The sequence below is a fragment of the Hirundo rustica genome, chromosome 3 (genome assembly GCF_015227805.2).
Source record: "Hirundo rustica isolate bHirRus1 chromosome 3, bHirRus1.pri.v3, whole genome shotgun sequence".
NCBI lineage: Eukaryota > Metazoa > Chordata > Aves > Passeriformes > Hirundinidae > Hirundo > Hirundo rustica.
Window position 1 is genome coordinate 47,657,111 of NC_053452.1, and position 17,422 is coordinate 47,674,532.

The following is a 17,422-nucleotide window of genomic DNA, read 5'->3' on the forward strand; positions in this document are numbered from 1 at the left end:
TGCAAACTCTTGAAAGGTTTACTGTCAGTATAGCCTGCATTTTGTGCTTAATCAGCAAGAAATATTAGAACAGTTGACATATTTTCCCTAATATTTTTTCAACGTTGTTTGAAGGGAGAGAGTATGGTTTCAAACTTTACAAGCTTCCTGTTCCCTTATTATCTATACATGAATTTGAGGTGCTGCTTACCCACAAATGCACTTTGCTCACTGAATACAGTCAGATAATGCACCGCTGCAGTAACAGTTCTACAAAAGTCTCCCCTTCTTAGGAAAACTCTTAGGCAATCAGACCACCAATCTAAAAATGCCTGGCTTTCCCTCCTGTTTTGAAAAAAAAAGTCTTTTACAAGCCGACCTATAAACGTATTAACCCTTTTCTCATTTATCTTTCTTTTGCTTCTAAAAATGTTTCTTTACATTTCTGAGTTAGATGTTGTCAATCTTGAGTGTACTATTCTAGTCTAGCATTTCTGTGAGAGCAAGAAGTATTTTTATTTTTCTTGACATCCAGCAAAGGCCTACAGAATTGTTGCTCAGACCCCACCATTTTCCTACCAACCAGGAAAAGTTATGCTGTCCCAAGAATGAAAGATAAAAAGAGCTCATGAAGCTTCCCAAGAGGGAAGTCTTGAAATATTCTAAAAAATTAAAAAGCTAACCAACCACTGGTCATGGAAATAAAATATAAAAATACAATTATTTATCAGAAAATGTCATATTGCTGTGGACAATAATGATTCGTCTTTAGGACTACATCTTTTCTTTATGGCCATGAAATACAGCCTGGCTCATTACAGTAGCAAAAAGCAGTCATTTAGGAAATCTTTTGTTTTAAAGTTCCATTGCTGTCAAATGTTAATATCATCAGGTCATAGATACTAGTTCAGGCCTGACTAGAAGCAAGTCAGTGATATGGCAGAAATTCATATGGAGGGCCACAGTTCCACCTTCCTTTACTCTGGGTGTGAGTGAGGTGCTTACACTTGTTAGTCCTCTCCAGCTCTGTTGTGTTTCCCTCTCTTCAGACTGTTTGCTGTTCTTGCTGGCCTGTGCAACTTGGCGAAGATTTACCTCGTATCAGTTGTATTTCTAGATGGGAAAGCTGGAGGAGGAAGGAGCAAGGGGCAGATAATATGTGCCCTGTAAATGTGGGTATAGGGTACACAGAGGCCCTCATCTTTACTGAAAGCCGTGTTGCTGAGCAGAGGCTGTGTCAGGGATGCCAGCAGAGGAGAGTTCATAAGCAGGATCAACACGATGGTAAAATTCTGTAAGTCCCTGATATCTTGCATCACACTAAGCTTGGGAATTTCTTTTGGCTGACTTTATTCAACCCTTTAACTCCCACGATAAATCTTTGACACATTAAAAATAATCTATAAACTCAGAAAAATGCACTCGTCTCTCAAATGCAGAAGTTGCCAGTTCCCGTAAGAATAGCAGTTAAGCTGGCACCTGGTGTGTCACACTGTGTATATCTAGATGAAAGGGAGATTCCTGGCCAGCGTGTCTCCACAGCTCATTGATCTCCCTCTGCAGAAAGACTGGTATGTCTCCCTACAGACTCCTCAGCAGAATGATTTAAAACTTGCTGTTGAGCAATTTAAAGTCTGGCATGGGATATCTGTACGTTGCACAGTGAGGAGCATATTGGTAAGCTGCCACTTCTGCTTGCAGACAAGGGCATTAAATCCCATAGCACGAGCAATGTCCTCTTAGAGTAATTTAAAGGATATTTTTTTATCACATATAATATGAACCAGTGAGTCAGACTTGAGAGTGAGAAATTGAGGGACATGGGAATAGGTATTTGCAAAGAAATGCAGAGATGGAAGAAAAGAGAAGAAAAATGTATATGGAGTTGCAACATGAGAGGGAAATTATGAACATGTGGTGTATGTTTGGTGGGGTCGCATTTTGCTTGGCATGCTCGCGTAATGCCAGCTAAAAGCTCCAAGTGCTTTGTTTGTTAGTAGTCATGGGCACTTACATTTGCTGACGTCTCTTGGAAGCTTTAATCTCCATGTGTTTATTGCACTCTAACCAACTTAGCTGGTAGGCATGGGTATACAACTCAGTTATAATGACATTTCAAAACAGAAGACAATTTTACATGACATTGAATTGAATAATTACATGGATCTTCAGTGAGAGTATTTCAGAATTGTTAACCTTAATAGCTTTCCAACAAAAATATACTGTTATGGGCTCTGGAAGTTCTACTTTAAAAAGCCTAAACACACCAAAGATTCAGCAGCTAGCTGTGAGGCAGTACCTCACAAAGACACTGTTTGCTGTCCAGATAAAAGAGGTTGCTCAACATGAATGGTTTGTTTTCTTCTTCCTTGTGCAGTTTTGGCAATTAATTGTTTGTTTTGTTTTTTTAAATTAATATATCATCATACTTTGGTTAGGGGGAGATGAGCAAAAATTTTCATTTCTTAGCATTGCTTTTGAGGGAAAAGTTTATGGAAAAAGAAACATTTGGAGATATATTTCTCAATCTGGATCTTAGATGGAAAATCCTTTTGAATGCCTTAGTCTAATATTTTTAAGCAGTCCCTTGTTTTATAAGACAGGAAAAATATTTCCATTTGCAGCTGTGAGCCAACCAGTGCTTACAAATATTAAACTTAAACAAAGTGAAGGATCTAGTAAAAAACTAGCCCCAAATGTGTAATATTTCCTAATTTTTGTGCCTTGTGTGAGGTGGGATTTCAGGATGGCCCCCACATAAACAGCAAAGGGTTCTTCAGTAGTATCTATGTGGTGATGGCGTTGTATCATGCTGGCACATTATGTTGTGTCCTAGTATGTGTGTTTTGCATAAAAAAAAGGCAACTGACAGTGATCATTTCATAATGAGGTTTACAGACTCTTTTCATGGCTGTAATGTTAGACTGGGTGTGACAGTCAAATATATAGTAATAGATGGGATACCATTATTCCTACCATGTGGCAATATTTTTTGATCTTTTTAAAATCTTTTCCTGTTCACCACCTCTTGAATGACATTTGTCTATGATAAAAACAGGGGCTACATCTTCAATTCATACTTGCATATTGGTGAAAATAATTATTTAATTAAAAAATTTAAACAAAGATTTTGTCAAGCACTACACATTTTATACTTGTTAGTTTTTATTCCCAGACCAAATGATCACTTTGGCATTTGAGGTGCAATAAAGCATTGTAATGTTTTACAAATGAGCAGCATTTGTCATTAATTAATCCCTAAATGTTTGAAATGCTCACAAAGACTTAAAACCTACTGTAACCCAGACTTGTCCTGAACTACTGAAGATATGAACTTCCTTGCTCTCCAGCAGTTTGCTAAACCAATGCAAGGAGTTGGCACAATGGCAACATCCATTAAGTGTAAGTGCATGGCTCTGGGCATGTTTTATGCTATCAGCATAGGGAATAGTCTAACATCGGGGCAGGTTCTTACATATTTGAGACAAACCTTTCTGTGTCTGTGGTCATTTTTGAGTTGTTATGTAATGATGGATGGGCATTTTTTACCTCAAGCAGCAAAGTTTGAGGCCTCTTCTTTCCCGTCTTCTGCACTGGAGATCTCTTAATGTTATGGCTCTCCAGGTGACTTCAGGGTTTTTTTATTTTTCTCTTCCCTGATCCCTTCTATTCACTCAGTTCTCATATTTGCTTGCATTATCAATCTGGTTGCTATTAATAATCCAATGTAGTAGCCCCAACATAACTAGTGTAGCAAGTCTTCTGTCCAGGGCATGTTTCCATATTCTCTTTAAGAATTGTCTCCTCCATGTAGTCTGTTTACTGAGACTTTTCTTATCCTTTTCTACATGTTGGGTTTTTTACTTTCTTTCACCCCATCTGCTGCTTAAAAATGTTTGACAGCTAATACTGAGTTTCACACTTCTCTTCACTCGTGAGTTTCTTTTGCTGATTATGTTACCAGTTTTACCTCACTTCTAATCTTCTTCCCTTTCCCGTTGAATTTCCTAACCAAATAGCTCCAATGTAGCCAGCTTCTTTGAGAGCAGCCTGGCTTCAGCTCCAAGAAAAACAGTGGAAGGTGATGATTATCTTTTCTTAGATTAATTTCAATCTTGATATGTAAAGTCTGCAGAAAAGTGATTTCCATCTTGCCTGAAGGTAGACAGGTACAGCCTGAAATACTGCCCACTCTGACAATTTAATGACAAAGGTCATGAAATGTATTAATGTATTTAAGCAGGTATATATATGTTTGAATTTTATTAGAAACATAGCCATTCTTTCACAGTTCAATTTTTTTTATTTAATTACATTTCCAATGTGAAATTCTCTTTAATGTTAAAATTATAATCTTTAAATCATGTTTTGCACAGTATTCTCTTTATTTTTTTATTCACATCTGTATATCTCTTCACAGATAAGAGCACAACCCCTAGATCACCAAAAGTATGATTGCCAGACAGAACCAAGTGAAACTAAATACTTCTGAATTCAAATACTTTCAGATATTTTTAAGTGTTTGAAGTGCAGTGAGAGTCTGTAAATGGGAAAGTCTAATTTTCATTTCAGTTGGCCTCAAAGCTTCATTTTAGGCCCATTTGACATGGTGCATGCTAAAAAAAAATGTGAAATGTATTCCCCAATGTCTACACTGTTGACAGAGGAGGTATCTTATTCAGGGTCCTGCTACAGATTATTTTCCATGTTAAGTGGCCAGATTAAAACATTTTAATCTGTCTGTGGTCCTCTGAGTGAAACTATGATTAATCACTGTGTCTTTCTAACAGCCATTGTCTGCTTCATGGTCCTTGAATTAAGCATGCAAGGAGCTGGCTGGGATGTCAGGATAGTCAAATACATAATGTCTCTGTTGGTAGGTCAAGGTTAGGTTTCATCAGTTTGTTTGACAGGACCAGGTACATTACATTCTACTTCTTATCTATATAAAGTCTTTGCAGTCAGTTAGTGAATCATATCTGTGTCATCGCTTCAACTCTATTGGCATGAAAGTAAAAGTACTAGATTTTTTAATTCAATTTTTGTGTTGGAAATTCTAATTTTCCATTGTGAATTTTATGTTTTGGTTTCTCCCTTACAAAAAAAAAAAAAAAAAAAAAAAAAAAAAAAAAAAAAAAAAACAAAACAAAACACCAACTTTCAATATTGTAGTCAACAAATAAAATATAGGAATATTGCCCTGGAAGAGTTTTAGGAGGGAGTTTTAAAGTTTTCTGCCCTTGAAATCGGAAAGATGTTTAGCTTTTGATAATTTAGTGGAGGATTTTTTTATTTGTTTTTATATGTAAAGGTACTATTATTATTATAAACAAGTTTAAGTCAATCTTCAACCTAGACAAAGCTACATAAAATATTTTTGCAACACTCCTTTTATTTAACTGATAATAAGTACTTAGTAGTATAAAATGTATTGGCCTCAGCCTTGTTTTGTGTTAAAAAAATGAAGAATATCTGCAGAAAAACATCTTTTAGGTTTCATGAACTATACTGTCAGCCGTAATAGTAATATCTGTCTGAGTTTATCATGGAAGTTTTTGTGAGCAGATCTACTAAGGCGTAACTTTCCAGTCCTCTCACTGTGATTACATTTGTCATGTCATAGTGCTTGCTAGTGAAGTGTAAGGTGACCAAGCCTAGATGGAGCCAGTAGGAAATGAATCTGTCTCTCACAGATACTTCAGACAAAATTATTAATGTTTAGTGGCAGGGAAGTGGCTACCCCTTCAATGGATTGAATGATGACGGAAAGTCTCTGAGCCTTGATAACGTTCTGGCCAGGCTGGCTTTTGGTCTAGAAGGTAGATAAAAACACTCTGTCTTTCGGGTCTTTAAGCACGTCTGGTTTCTTTTTCCTGTGTGCATGCTGAAGTGTAACTTGCTTACTCATCTTACAGGCTGTCTTTAGACTTAATCATAATTTTTATAATTTGTCTCACTATCAATATGAGGTACAAGACGGTGATAGTGCTGGAGAAAAGTTTTTATTATGATGCAAATAAGAAACTACTTCTTTTGTTACAGGTGACAATTGATAGACTTGATCTTAATAAGTAGCAGATTTCAGGACTGTAATTCTTAGGCTATAAGTGACTGGCGATTCATTCCTTTGTCGATTTTTTTTTTTTCTTTAATTGATCCACTGATCATCCATTATTGTATGTTTCCTACATATTTTCTTATTGTTGGGACTATTTGGAAGTATATTCTTTCTGAAAGAATGTGAGAAATGCTTCATCTAAATTTAATATTTAAGGAGATTTAAGTGATGAGCAGTCTTACAAGTATTTATAGAATGTGCCCTGGGCCTGACTAACTCTGCACTTCAGATTACTACAGTGAGAGTTAATCAACTCTCTTATTGTCTAGACTGGGAAGATTAGTTTTTGTAGGATTATGTTCTCACTAAGACAAAATCAAGAAACTTCTTGAAAAAAGAATAAGGAGGCAAAAATTCCTAAAGGTAACACAGCTGATGTTATCTTTTCTGTCAAACTGATATGCTCACTTTTGAGCTAGAATTGGCTTAAGATGGGACAGGGGTTGATAGTAAATGAACCAAAGTCAGTTTGCTGAAATAAAGTGAGTTTGAGAAGTGGCTGAAAAATATGAAGTGGGATAGTTTGAGCATCAGTTTAGCAAAGTTTAGCACACTGCAAGCTTGCAAGTCATTCCCACCACACTTACCAAGTTAAGGGTACCACCTGGCTTCTTCAAGAGCACACCATGTCCTTTCCACCTCCATCTTCCTCTCCCACTTTCAGGTTATACCTTGAAGATCTGACTGCTTCCTGATTTTGTTGCCATTGGGAGTGATGGCTCTATAAGGAGACCAAACAGCCTCTCTAACAGAAAGTATTAGTAATGTAGAACTAAATAGTTTAAGTAAAAACAGATTTTCAGAACAATAAAGCAATCTATCACAAGCCTGCCTTTGCCCGAGGGCCATAATTCTCAGGAACTGGGGAACACTCACCTTCATCAGACTTTTCTTCTGCAGTTTCCCCAGTGGCAGCCTACCTTCCACACAAGGCCCGATAATTGAATACCCATCCCTTTCCTGGGAATGTCTTTTTAACTGTTTTTTTTCTCTTTAAGCTCTGCATTGGCACAATGGTAGTGTCATTTTGGTCTAGAGCTCAGAAATATGTTGTTGTATGCTATGTCTTCTCCTTTTGCCACCGCTGGGAGTCTTGTTGTTTCCTCCAAAAATACTTTTCCATCCTCCCATTATTGAATTAGATTCGTTAGTTTCTTCATAAAGCTCTATCAATTCACCACAGTTGAGTTAACCCATATTCAGTAGTGTCCATGCAATGTTTCCATTTTTTTGTCTTAGATTATTATCTTGCACCTCTGTGCTGATCAGGGTCTCACTGAAGTCAGTGGGAAGTACTGCAGGCAAAGCCTGAGCAAGAGGAAGGTACACAGGGATTTCCTTGCCACTGTGAGAAATATGGCTTGAATCAGGCACGAGCTGACAGAAGCAATGTGGTTTTGCCTATATCTTGTTAGTTTCATGGAAAGATGAAAAAACATTCATGGCCAATAGAGAAAACCTAAGATGACAAAAACTTGCCAGTGGCAATTATTTTCCAACTGAACTAAGACTATTGCCCTTACTTCAGAGGTAACCTTTTATCTGCTTTCCTAGATCACACAGTTTAAACAGTGTGAATGCTCCTACAAAACACGTCCTTTTCCTCTTCCAGAAGAATTAAGTTATCTTAATTTTACATTTAATAAAATCTTAATTAAGCTGAATGATCAACCTTCACGAAATATATTTGCACACAGTAAAAATTGATAACCACACTCACGGGTTTATGACTTAGCCCTGTGGAAAGCTAGTAATTGCCTTTGCCTTCTTTTTTAGATACAGCTGTAGATTTATACAGTTCTCCATGCTTCCAGATTTAATATGGTCACAAACTAAGCCTCCCTGAAATGAGCCTTTGGTGTGCTGTCTTTACATTTATCAGGGCATTTCTTGCTGAAAAAGCACATGGGTCACATGGGCTTCACTGAGGCTCTATCCAACCACTTGGATCTTCCTGCACAGAGAGCAGGATGCAAGCCCGGAGACTGTGGACAGTCCCAAACCCATACAGTGAGTCACTGATATGGTTGGAACTGGAACTGAGTGGTTGCGAGCTCCCAGCTTTAAATGCAGTAGGGAGTAATGCTTCTCATCTTCTCTATTTCCCTTGGTATGAAAAAATTGGCTCAAATTCCAAGAAGTTTCATAAAAGCTCCCAAAACCTTGAGGACCACAGCCATACTATTGAGACCAGCATGTCTTACATAATACTGGAAATCTGGGTAACATAACCTTAAGATTGTCACTTATCAGCCTGGAGGCTGTGCATAATTTTTGAAATTCTCTCAGGGACACAGAGGTTTTGACTTCTTCCTTCACAGGGTGGTGTGTTACTAACATTTTGCTGTTTCAAGCAGAGACAGCCTTTCTTCAAAAGCTGTTTCTCTAATTGAAGCGGAATAGGTAGAGATGTTATACTGACAGTGATACATAATGGGTGTTTAGAAAAAAACTGCATTATCAAAGGTTCCTTACTGTGTGAGGATTTTTGTTTTGCATTAACATGAGACCCACAGGGAGCTGTGTTGTCTCATGACTTGATATGTTAGCAAGCAGTGGGTAATCCACCAAGGTGACAAAGAGTGAAATTGAAGATTCCCCGGCATTTCCCAAGAATAACATATGGATCTGTGTGAACTGGTTTAGTAAATATTTTTGTATGTTACATATGCTGCCGTTTGCATGTTGAATAGTCCAAAGACCTGCATATATTACATTTCTTCGATAAAAGAGTAATTTTGTTAAATTCAAAAGTACTTAGTCTCTCTACAAGTACTGGGATTTGATACTAATTTACTCACAAGTAAGATTTCATTTTGTTATTTAAATGATGTCTACAGTGAAGGGAGCCACCTATACCTGTATTTGAAAAAGAGGAAATTATATTATAGTAATGCTACTATTTTATATCTTGACTTTTTAAGAGTGGCTTTTGATAGGTTGGAATGCATCTGAATATTTAGAAAAGGTCATGGGAAGATCAATGTCACAGATATTCTTCCTCCTTTGGAGGAAAGTTGACATGAAGCAGAAGAAAAAAAATTATAGGGAAAAGAAAATGTCTTTGCATTTTTCTTCATTCTGCATCATTCCCATAAGTTTCTATTTGAAGCTAATACTACATTTTGGCTGCCACTTTTACTGAATCTATTTAAATACATTTTAAAGGTGAATTGTTTGGCTGCTTCACATTTTTGTTTTAGATTATGCTGCAGTCTATATGATTTGAAGTTAGAGAGAAAATATTACAGTTTGAAATAACAGGTTATTTCAAACCCCGACCTGTGCACGTGAAGGTCTCCCTACACTGACAACATACAAGGCCATCAAATGAAACGAGAAGCTTGTGGAAGTGATGGAAAAGAAGAACTGACATTTAAATTAATTTTTGAAAGTATAAATTTGAAGCTTATGAAAAGAACAAGGTGTGTCTGGTGAAGTTGAATAGAGTAGAGATAATGTGAAGGCAGTTTTTTAATGTACGTAGCAAACAGAGCTGGAGTTTTATATTCAAAATTTTGGCCCTCACCACACACAGAGAAATAGGCAAAAATAATAGTAACACAAAGTTGGATTCTCACATTGCCTTTTGTAGCCTTAGTGAAATAACAGACATACAAGTGGTCTGGAGATGAACTGCAAGAAACCAGCCAAGGATATATGATTTCTTAATATCATTTAACTTTTTCTTCTTTCACTCTTGGTGAAAAGTCATACTAAGTGCCATCTCAAGTCCATATTTTTGACAAGATCAAGCCAATATAGGATTTATGCTTTTGTTTTCTACTTTCTTATTTATCAATAAAATTCTCATCTCTCATTAAAAAAAATTAAAGATCTCACATGATTTAACATTCTTTTATAGAAAGTGTTTATCTGTCTTTTCAGCTCAGAGAATTCATAACATAAATCTTGTATTATCAGTGTTTCAGCGATCATGTGTGTTTACAAGGTTGATATATAAAATGAGTGAAAATTGTAAAGAAACATTTTAGAGTGTGACATTGAACCCATCAGCTTGATTCTGGCAGGTCCCCAGTCTGAGTGTACTTGTCTGCCTTTCACAGTCTGTTTCCTATCTGTGTGACAAAAAGGACATTTCTTTCACCAAAAATGTGGTGGCATTTCACAAGGTCCTAATTTGGTACTGTTTGCCATGTCAGGAAGCACTAAGAAATGCACCCTTACTTTTAGAACCTGCTCCTCTCTTTAAATCTAAGCAGCTCAAGTGCATTCATCCCCAGTGGTCATGTAAACCTTGAGGTTCTGCAGCTTTGGAATTAGAGATGTGTGCAGTGGCATGCATCACCTTGGGTTAAACATCATGTTCCATGGAAATTTTCCTGGGATTTTTTGGTTTGGTTTGGTTTTGGTTTTTTTGTTTTGTTTTGTTGTTTTGGGGTTTTTTTGTGTGTTTTTTTGTTTTGTTTTAGAGAGTAAAGACTAGAAATTTAGGTTAAGCTATTTTGCTATTTTAAATACAAACAAAAATGGGTGGAAGGTAACATAACTTGGTGACAAACTTTGTTTAAACTGTAACTGAAGTGCTGAGCATTGGAATAGATGAAGAATTATTTTAAACAGTGATAAAAATGAGTTTTCTTAGCAGTATTTGCATGAATGTTCTGAAATGTAAACTTCACGTCATCCAGTGTATTTTAAACCCTCATACATTTGAATCTCCAACTGCAGTAAGTACTGATTGCTTTTGTAACTAGAATTGATTATGTAATTGATTATGCCTGTCTGTGTAAGTGCGGGGCATGGCTACAACAGCCCTGGAGTGCAAGAACTGTTTTGTGGAGCATGCTTATGAATATATGGAGAATAAAGTGATCCACTTTTGTCCTCAGGCCTTAGCTTGTAAGTTATATACTGCATTGTCTTTGTACATGTTGTTGATGTACAGGAGTATTTATAGATTTTGTCTCTCTTCAGAGTCAAAGAAGCAGAGGAAGTGTGCAGGCAGAAAAAGGGGAAGTCGCTGTACAATATTAGACCAAAACATGACTCTGGAATTGTAAGTAAAAATTGTAGCAATACTTCAGTTTATATCACTTGTTCTACCTTTTTCTCTTTGCATTTTATAGATAGGTTATTCTAGGTGGTTTTTTGGTTTTTTTACTTAAATGTTTAACATTTTCCTTAAAGGTGTTAAATTAACAAACTTGAAATCTGCCTATGGCTATTACTCCACAAAGCAGATGTTGCAAAACAAGAGGAGTTTATTATTGCCCCATTGAGAGAATCTGTGTTCTTCCCAGTCTTGGTGTAAGATGCACATAAAAGGAAGAAAGGCAGTTTTGGTCTTCCCGCTTATTCAATCTGTATTCACTGTCTTTTCTACAGATATAGATTATTTTTCAAGCTGGATCACTGTATCACATGCAGTGCTTTCTGATTCACTGATATGGTTTTTTTGGAATAGAAACACTAGAAAAATATAATACTGTACTTTTCACCATTCTTTTGAAAACAATTTCAGTGATAATAGAGGAGTAATTCTGTTCATTCAGTGAAACCTTTTCCCTATGGTTACCCTAGCCATTGTGAGGATCTTGGCTGATTTTACAGAAAAATTATTCTGGTATCTCACATTTAAATCATAACTGTAGCAACTGGCCATCATTTATGTTTGAAAAGCATTTGAAGACTTTTTTCATGTGTTTGTGTGCCTGTGTCCACTGCTTCCCACAACCCCAAGACATAACTTAATTCTTTTGTGCTTTGCAGTCATAGCTGTGCAGTCATATTATCTGTGACTCATTTTGTAAATGAAGCATGTGGTAATTTGCTGTATTCCAGCTAACATAATCTGACACAGGAAGCAATAATACTGCATTTATTGTTTCTTATTTTGAATGTTTAGTGAGAGTTGACTGTAGTTAGTGTCACAAGAAGTGTAAATGGAGTGCTAGTTTGGTAAGGAATTATAAACTACATTTTATCAATTTTCTTTAAAAACAGATCAACATGTTATTTGAAAAAAAACCAACGCATCAAATTAACATAGTTTTGGATTTCTCCATCTAATTTATATACTGCTGCATATGAAGACACTAAGATTTCTAAAAAAAACCCCCAACTATTTGTTTTATTATTCCTGTATCATTCTTATTTGCACTGAAACAGGGACCTTCAGTCTTAGTGAAAATTTGATGAGTGAAAAGGAAAGCAAACAAAAATATTTCACAAGCAGTGTATAGCTGTAGTCTACTTCAGTTCTAGCTTCAAAGTTTATTTGTGAAGTCAGTTCTACAGTAAATATAATCAAACATTTGCCTATGTATTTCTATGCTTTTCAGATTGTGTAAGGTGGTTTTTGTACACTCAAATTTTGTCCTTATTTTTCAAATTTATTTTATTTTTCAGAAAGCGAAGATAAGTATGAAAATCTGAGAGAAGAAATTCAAAAGCCATTGTTACCTGGTTACCAAAACTCAGCATGCCTGTGGGTGGGGAGTGAGAGGGAAGGAAACTACATCATCCTGATCATTTGCTTCCTTGACCTTTTAAAATTTGCGTTTTGTTCTCTAGAGTTTTCCACCAACTGATGTGTTATTGTACATTCATTCACGAATGTAATCACTTTAATGGAGTGCCCAGAAATAGACTAGGTATGGACTTGAAACACCTTCCCTGTATCTCCTTTGCCACTCAAAAATGGTATTTTGTAAACTGTATGGTATATTACAAATAGGACAAGTCAGCATGCATAAAAAGTGGCATCTGCATCAGTTCTGAACATGCTGAAAATTGCATTAAGTTCAACTTCATAAGAATGCTTCTTGGTACAGTAAAACATTTCCATTCCTACTGGCAACATCTAACACAAATACTTCATGGCACTGCACTTAGATTAGGGAAAGAAATGTTACTCCTAGTGAATTGTTTGTATCTGTTTCATGTTGGCATTTGTAGTTTGTATTTTGAATCGTTAAGTGCTGTTTATACAGTATAATCAATGCTTTCCCAACTTGTTTGGTTGCCCTCCATGACTAAATATTTGTGGAACAAGATGTTTACTGTAACTATCTTTAAAATCGATAAGGCAGCATACTTTTACTTCATCTTTTGCCAGATAGTGAATGCCAGGTGGTATGGAAGTCAGAAATCCAGCATTAAAAAAAAAAGAAAAAAAAAAAAAAAAGTGAAAAATAAAAAGCAGGAAAATACAGAAAAGCACAGAAGTATGATAGAGAGTATGAGAGATTTGGCTATTATAGTTTGTTAATATATAAAGCAGCTAATAGTTTTACATGAACTTTAGAAGGTATAGTATAGTTTTAACTGCTGATCACTTAAGTCAGACAGGATTTTGGTCACATGTACATGACTTCCCTTCTGTAATTAGCTTTACAGTTAATTTAAAACTCCTTTAGAGAGCCATTAAAAGATGCACATGGAGACAACATTTATGGAAAACAGTAGCCAATTCTAGTGACAGAACATAGACTACCAACTAATTGACATCAGTTTCACACTTAACAGAATTACAGACATTTCCTCCAGGCTTTCAGTGTCCCTAACTAGGAGGTTAATGATTGAAATATATGACTTAGGGCTTCCATTTTAGACCACATGCTCATTTCCTATTTGCAATCCAGAATTCGCTGTATCGGTTTTGGACTGGTCAGCTGATAACAACCCCTTCCTTCAGTCCTTTTTTAAGAGCCCCAAACCAATCAGCTTGACTGATAAGGTTTTTCTTTCAAAGCTGTTTTTTCCCTGAAAGCAGACTGTGTGTGCAACTCAGTTGGATGCACATGCTCACAGCTTTGGAGCCTGAAAGACACTGGTGTAAGGCAAATGAGCTCTAACTTGCTGGGTTGTGTTATTCCCTGTCTAATCTAGCACATCAAGAGACATTCTGAGCTGTTCAGAGGTTAATATACTCTACAGGGTGTCATAGAAGTGCAAAATATGACCTCAGGAATATGTTATTCTTCATGCATACCAAGCACTAGAAAAGATGGGTTTTTTTCACTGTGTGAAAAGCAAGTCTCCTGTTGCTGATAAACCTATGTGAAAATCTGTACTAGTAGTAATTTCTGGCAGGGATATAAATTACCAAGAACGGAATTCTAAAATTTTGTGTTGATGGGAGTAACTACTATTTGGGGAAGAGAAAATAAGAGATTATTTGCTGTTAAAACTAACTTATGGAGAGAAAAAAACTTTAAAGAGTAAAGCTATTTTAATGGCACTGATTCAAATCCATGTTTGTATTTATGTAAACAATAGTCTTTTCCTCCTTTGCTCCTAAGTGCAAGGATACAGTAGCATGTTTTCATTTGTAGCTTTCCTGTTCTCTTCAGTACCTACAGTATGTATATTACTATACTAAATGAAATAATAGATCATCTAACAAAGATCACTATGTGCAATACTGTATTTAGTGTTTCTATTCCAATTTTTTTAGAATGTTAATTTATAAGAAAATAAAAGGAATAATAATGAAATAACTGCTTTCTCTTGTCACTCTCTGGCTTTGCTGTAGTGTGCTACAAACCATTTGCTCCCTAAGCAGCACATCCCATTCTGGCTCCTGCAATCGAGGAAGAGCCTTTGTGAAGAGAGCAGAGGAAATACAGCTTCTCTTGGCTTGTCTTTTGGAAGAGTAGTGACAGTAATTCCCAGTTATGTTGATATACTACCTTTTCCCCAGGTGGTGGTAGTGAGAGTTTCAGCATTTTTTACCCAAGGAGACTATGTAAAACTCACTTGTCCAACTTGTGCATGCCTCCCAGTCTTGCATTTGGCTCAGGTTTATAACCTGGTCCTACTAACATCGCTGAATTTTCAGTCTCAAGAAATTGCTATTAAGGCAAAAATATGCATTGAAAAGTATTATCTGCATATTATAATCCTTTCATATACATACAAGTGTTTTAGCAACCTCCTAAAAGGTCCAGAAACCTCCTAAATGTCACGCACATGCATACCCTTTCTATAGGATCTGTAGCATGGATGCTAGAAGTTATTTCAAGATTCTATCTCCCTCAGAAGTGTCAAAGGTTGACTGCACCTGATGGACTCATACTGTGATCTTAAGACACATGCTGCTACACAGATTTTTCCTTCACTTTACTCAGACCAAATCTACTTGGTTGAACATGTCTCTTTTTTATGTAGCTCCTCTCAAACTGTCTCAAACTTCCATGCAAAGTAGCCCACTATATGCAGGACCACAGGTGACCCATAGAACATCCAAAGGGAGCTCACAGCACAAGTTTCACTTCTGCTCTCTGTTTTTAGCAGCATACTCAACTTTTTACAGAATTCTGGACCAATGCTCTTGTTTGTTTGGGTATGTTTTAAAGAGGTTAAATGCCCACTGGTCCCCTCTCCCTACATTCGTTGCAGTGCCTCTCTTTACTGCAACATCAAGCACTCTACTCTTAGAACTGGTCCTTATTCTCCAAGAGTTCTCAAAAACAAAATTCTGAGCCTATGTTGATTGCTACCCCCACATATTGCTCCCTGTTACTTAAATGCAGCAGCAAAAAAAGAACTTTCATACCTGAGCAGCAGATGTGATTTGCTGGCAAGAACAATCATTTTTTATGAGGAGCTAGGAGGATTCATGTTGTTTTGCCTGCCCATTAAAGCCTTTCAGAAGCATGGTACTTTGTCACGTCATGACGCTGTAGTGGGGGTTAGCTTTTTTTGTAGCATCTTTCATCATCCCAAAACACTTTCAAAACTTAGTTAAGTATTAACCAACTGTGGCAGTGGGAATAATAATTAGAGGGATCTTCCACATGCTGACTTTTTTTCTTGCCCGATTTTTCAGTGATCAGCTTAAAAAGCTGGAAACTAATATTATTTTCATTGAGAGAACATATAGCAAGTCATTGCATTGAAATTATTTTGTTGCAAACTCTAGGTTAAAAGCAAAGCCAAATTTGTTACGATTCTACTCTACCAGTTTCTTCAGTTACACAAATTTTAAACTCCTATGGACAGATTAAGTGAAAACTGATGAAGTTGAGTTTTTCTCAACAAAGATAGTGTAAACAAGATAGTGTAAGCAAGTCAGCAAAGGGAGAAAAGAGAAACCATGCCCTACACCATTCATGTCTGCCACCCAGCAAGAGGATTCTCATTACAAAAGAGGTTTTCTGAGCTATTCTCTTGCTTACAACAGACCCATCTGTTCCTATATCTGATAGTCATCCAACCTACTTGTAAGAGCATCCAGTGTTAAGTCCATTGCCTCAAAAAAATTATGTCTTTCTGAACATAAAGGGTCCCTATTGCATCAGTACTGTTATCTCACTTATTCCCAGCTACTGCTCAAATTTACGCTCTTAGAAACTTCACTTGCCACCCACCCAAACTAGGGCCCTGTCAACATGGCAGTCCCATTGCGATTGAGCTTAACGTGCACTGTCCTCCTCCCTTCCCCTGTCCTGTAGCACCTGTCCACCTTAAGAAGTAGCTACATCTGTCTGACCCGTGGCTTTTCCATCTACTTGGAGATATTCGCCTTGTTCTTGGATTGCTTCCACAAGGGGGAGATTTTTTGGATCACAGCATATGCCTCTGGTACCAAAAGGGTTCAACAGTTGGGCAGCAACAAGACTGAGAGAACTGGAGCTGGAGTCTGTGCCTCAGGCAGCAGAGGTTCAGGTGGGTGCCGGGCAATTGGAGACTGGCCAAAAGAGGGGTGGAAATGAGAGAGGGGCATTCGAGGAGGTGACTGCTAAGCTCCCTTTGAGCCAAGTGACAGAGGCGCTTTGGAGGTTTGAGCAGGGAGCCTGACCATACCTCGGTAGCTAAGGCAAAGCAAAACACTAGTTCTCTAAAGCAACAGCTACTACAAAAACAAGGTCTCCAAACACTGAACTGGGAGAAGATTTGGGCAAGAGACAGGGAAAGGAAGACAACAAAGGGCTCCTACAAGCGTGGTGCCATACAGGACATAGCCCTCCCGTGCTAGCTGTGGTCTAGGTTCACCTGCTTCTTTCAAGACCCATCACAGGCATCTCTTCTGGTCACATGGTGGATTATCAATGAGTGTGACAGCTCCCTTTCCGCACAGAAATTTTCCCTTGAGAAACTGCATTATCTCTGGGTTGGTAAGGGTCAAAAAACACCACAAACCCCAAAATATTACCCTGTGTTTGGACTACCATATGGTGAACCTGTTCAAGACCTGATAGCAGCCACTAAAGCTCACCTATATCTTAGGATATAACTTTTTTTTTTTTTTTTTTTTTTTTTCCCTTATGAATAGTGTGGTGCCTGTTACATAAGGATCTATGTATATTTTAAACAAAATTATTTAGGTCAGTTACTTCTCCTATGGCAAATGATGGC

General features: G+C 37.1%; 1 protein-coding gene across 7 annotated transcripts in view; it reads left to right on the forward strand.

The window, feature by feature from the left end:
• The window catches only part of FMN2 (formin 2), a 173,898-nt gene extending 161,170 nt beyond the window's left edge, over nt 1-12,728 (forward strand). For all 7 annotated transcript variants that reach the window (XM_058419926.1, XM_040059664.1, XM_040059666.2 and 4 more), the window contains 2 exons: nt 11,036-11,117; nt 12,470-12,728. In XM_058419926.1, coding sequence (XP_058275909.1) covers nt 11,036-11,117; nt 12,470-12,496 — 109 coding nt within the window. In that variant the 3' untranslated portion in view covers nt 12,497-12,728. The remainder of the gene's footprint in view (nt 1-11,035; nt 11,118-12,469) is intronic.
• Nucleotides 12,729-17,422: the final 4,694 nt, after the last annotated feature.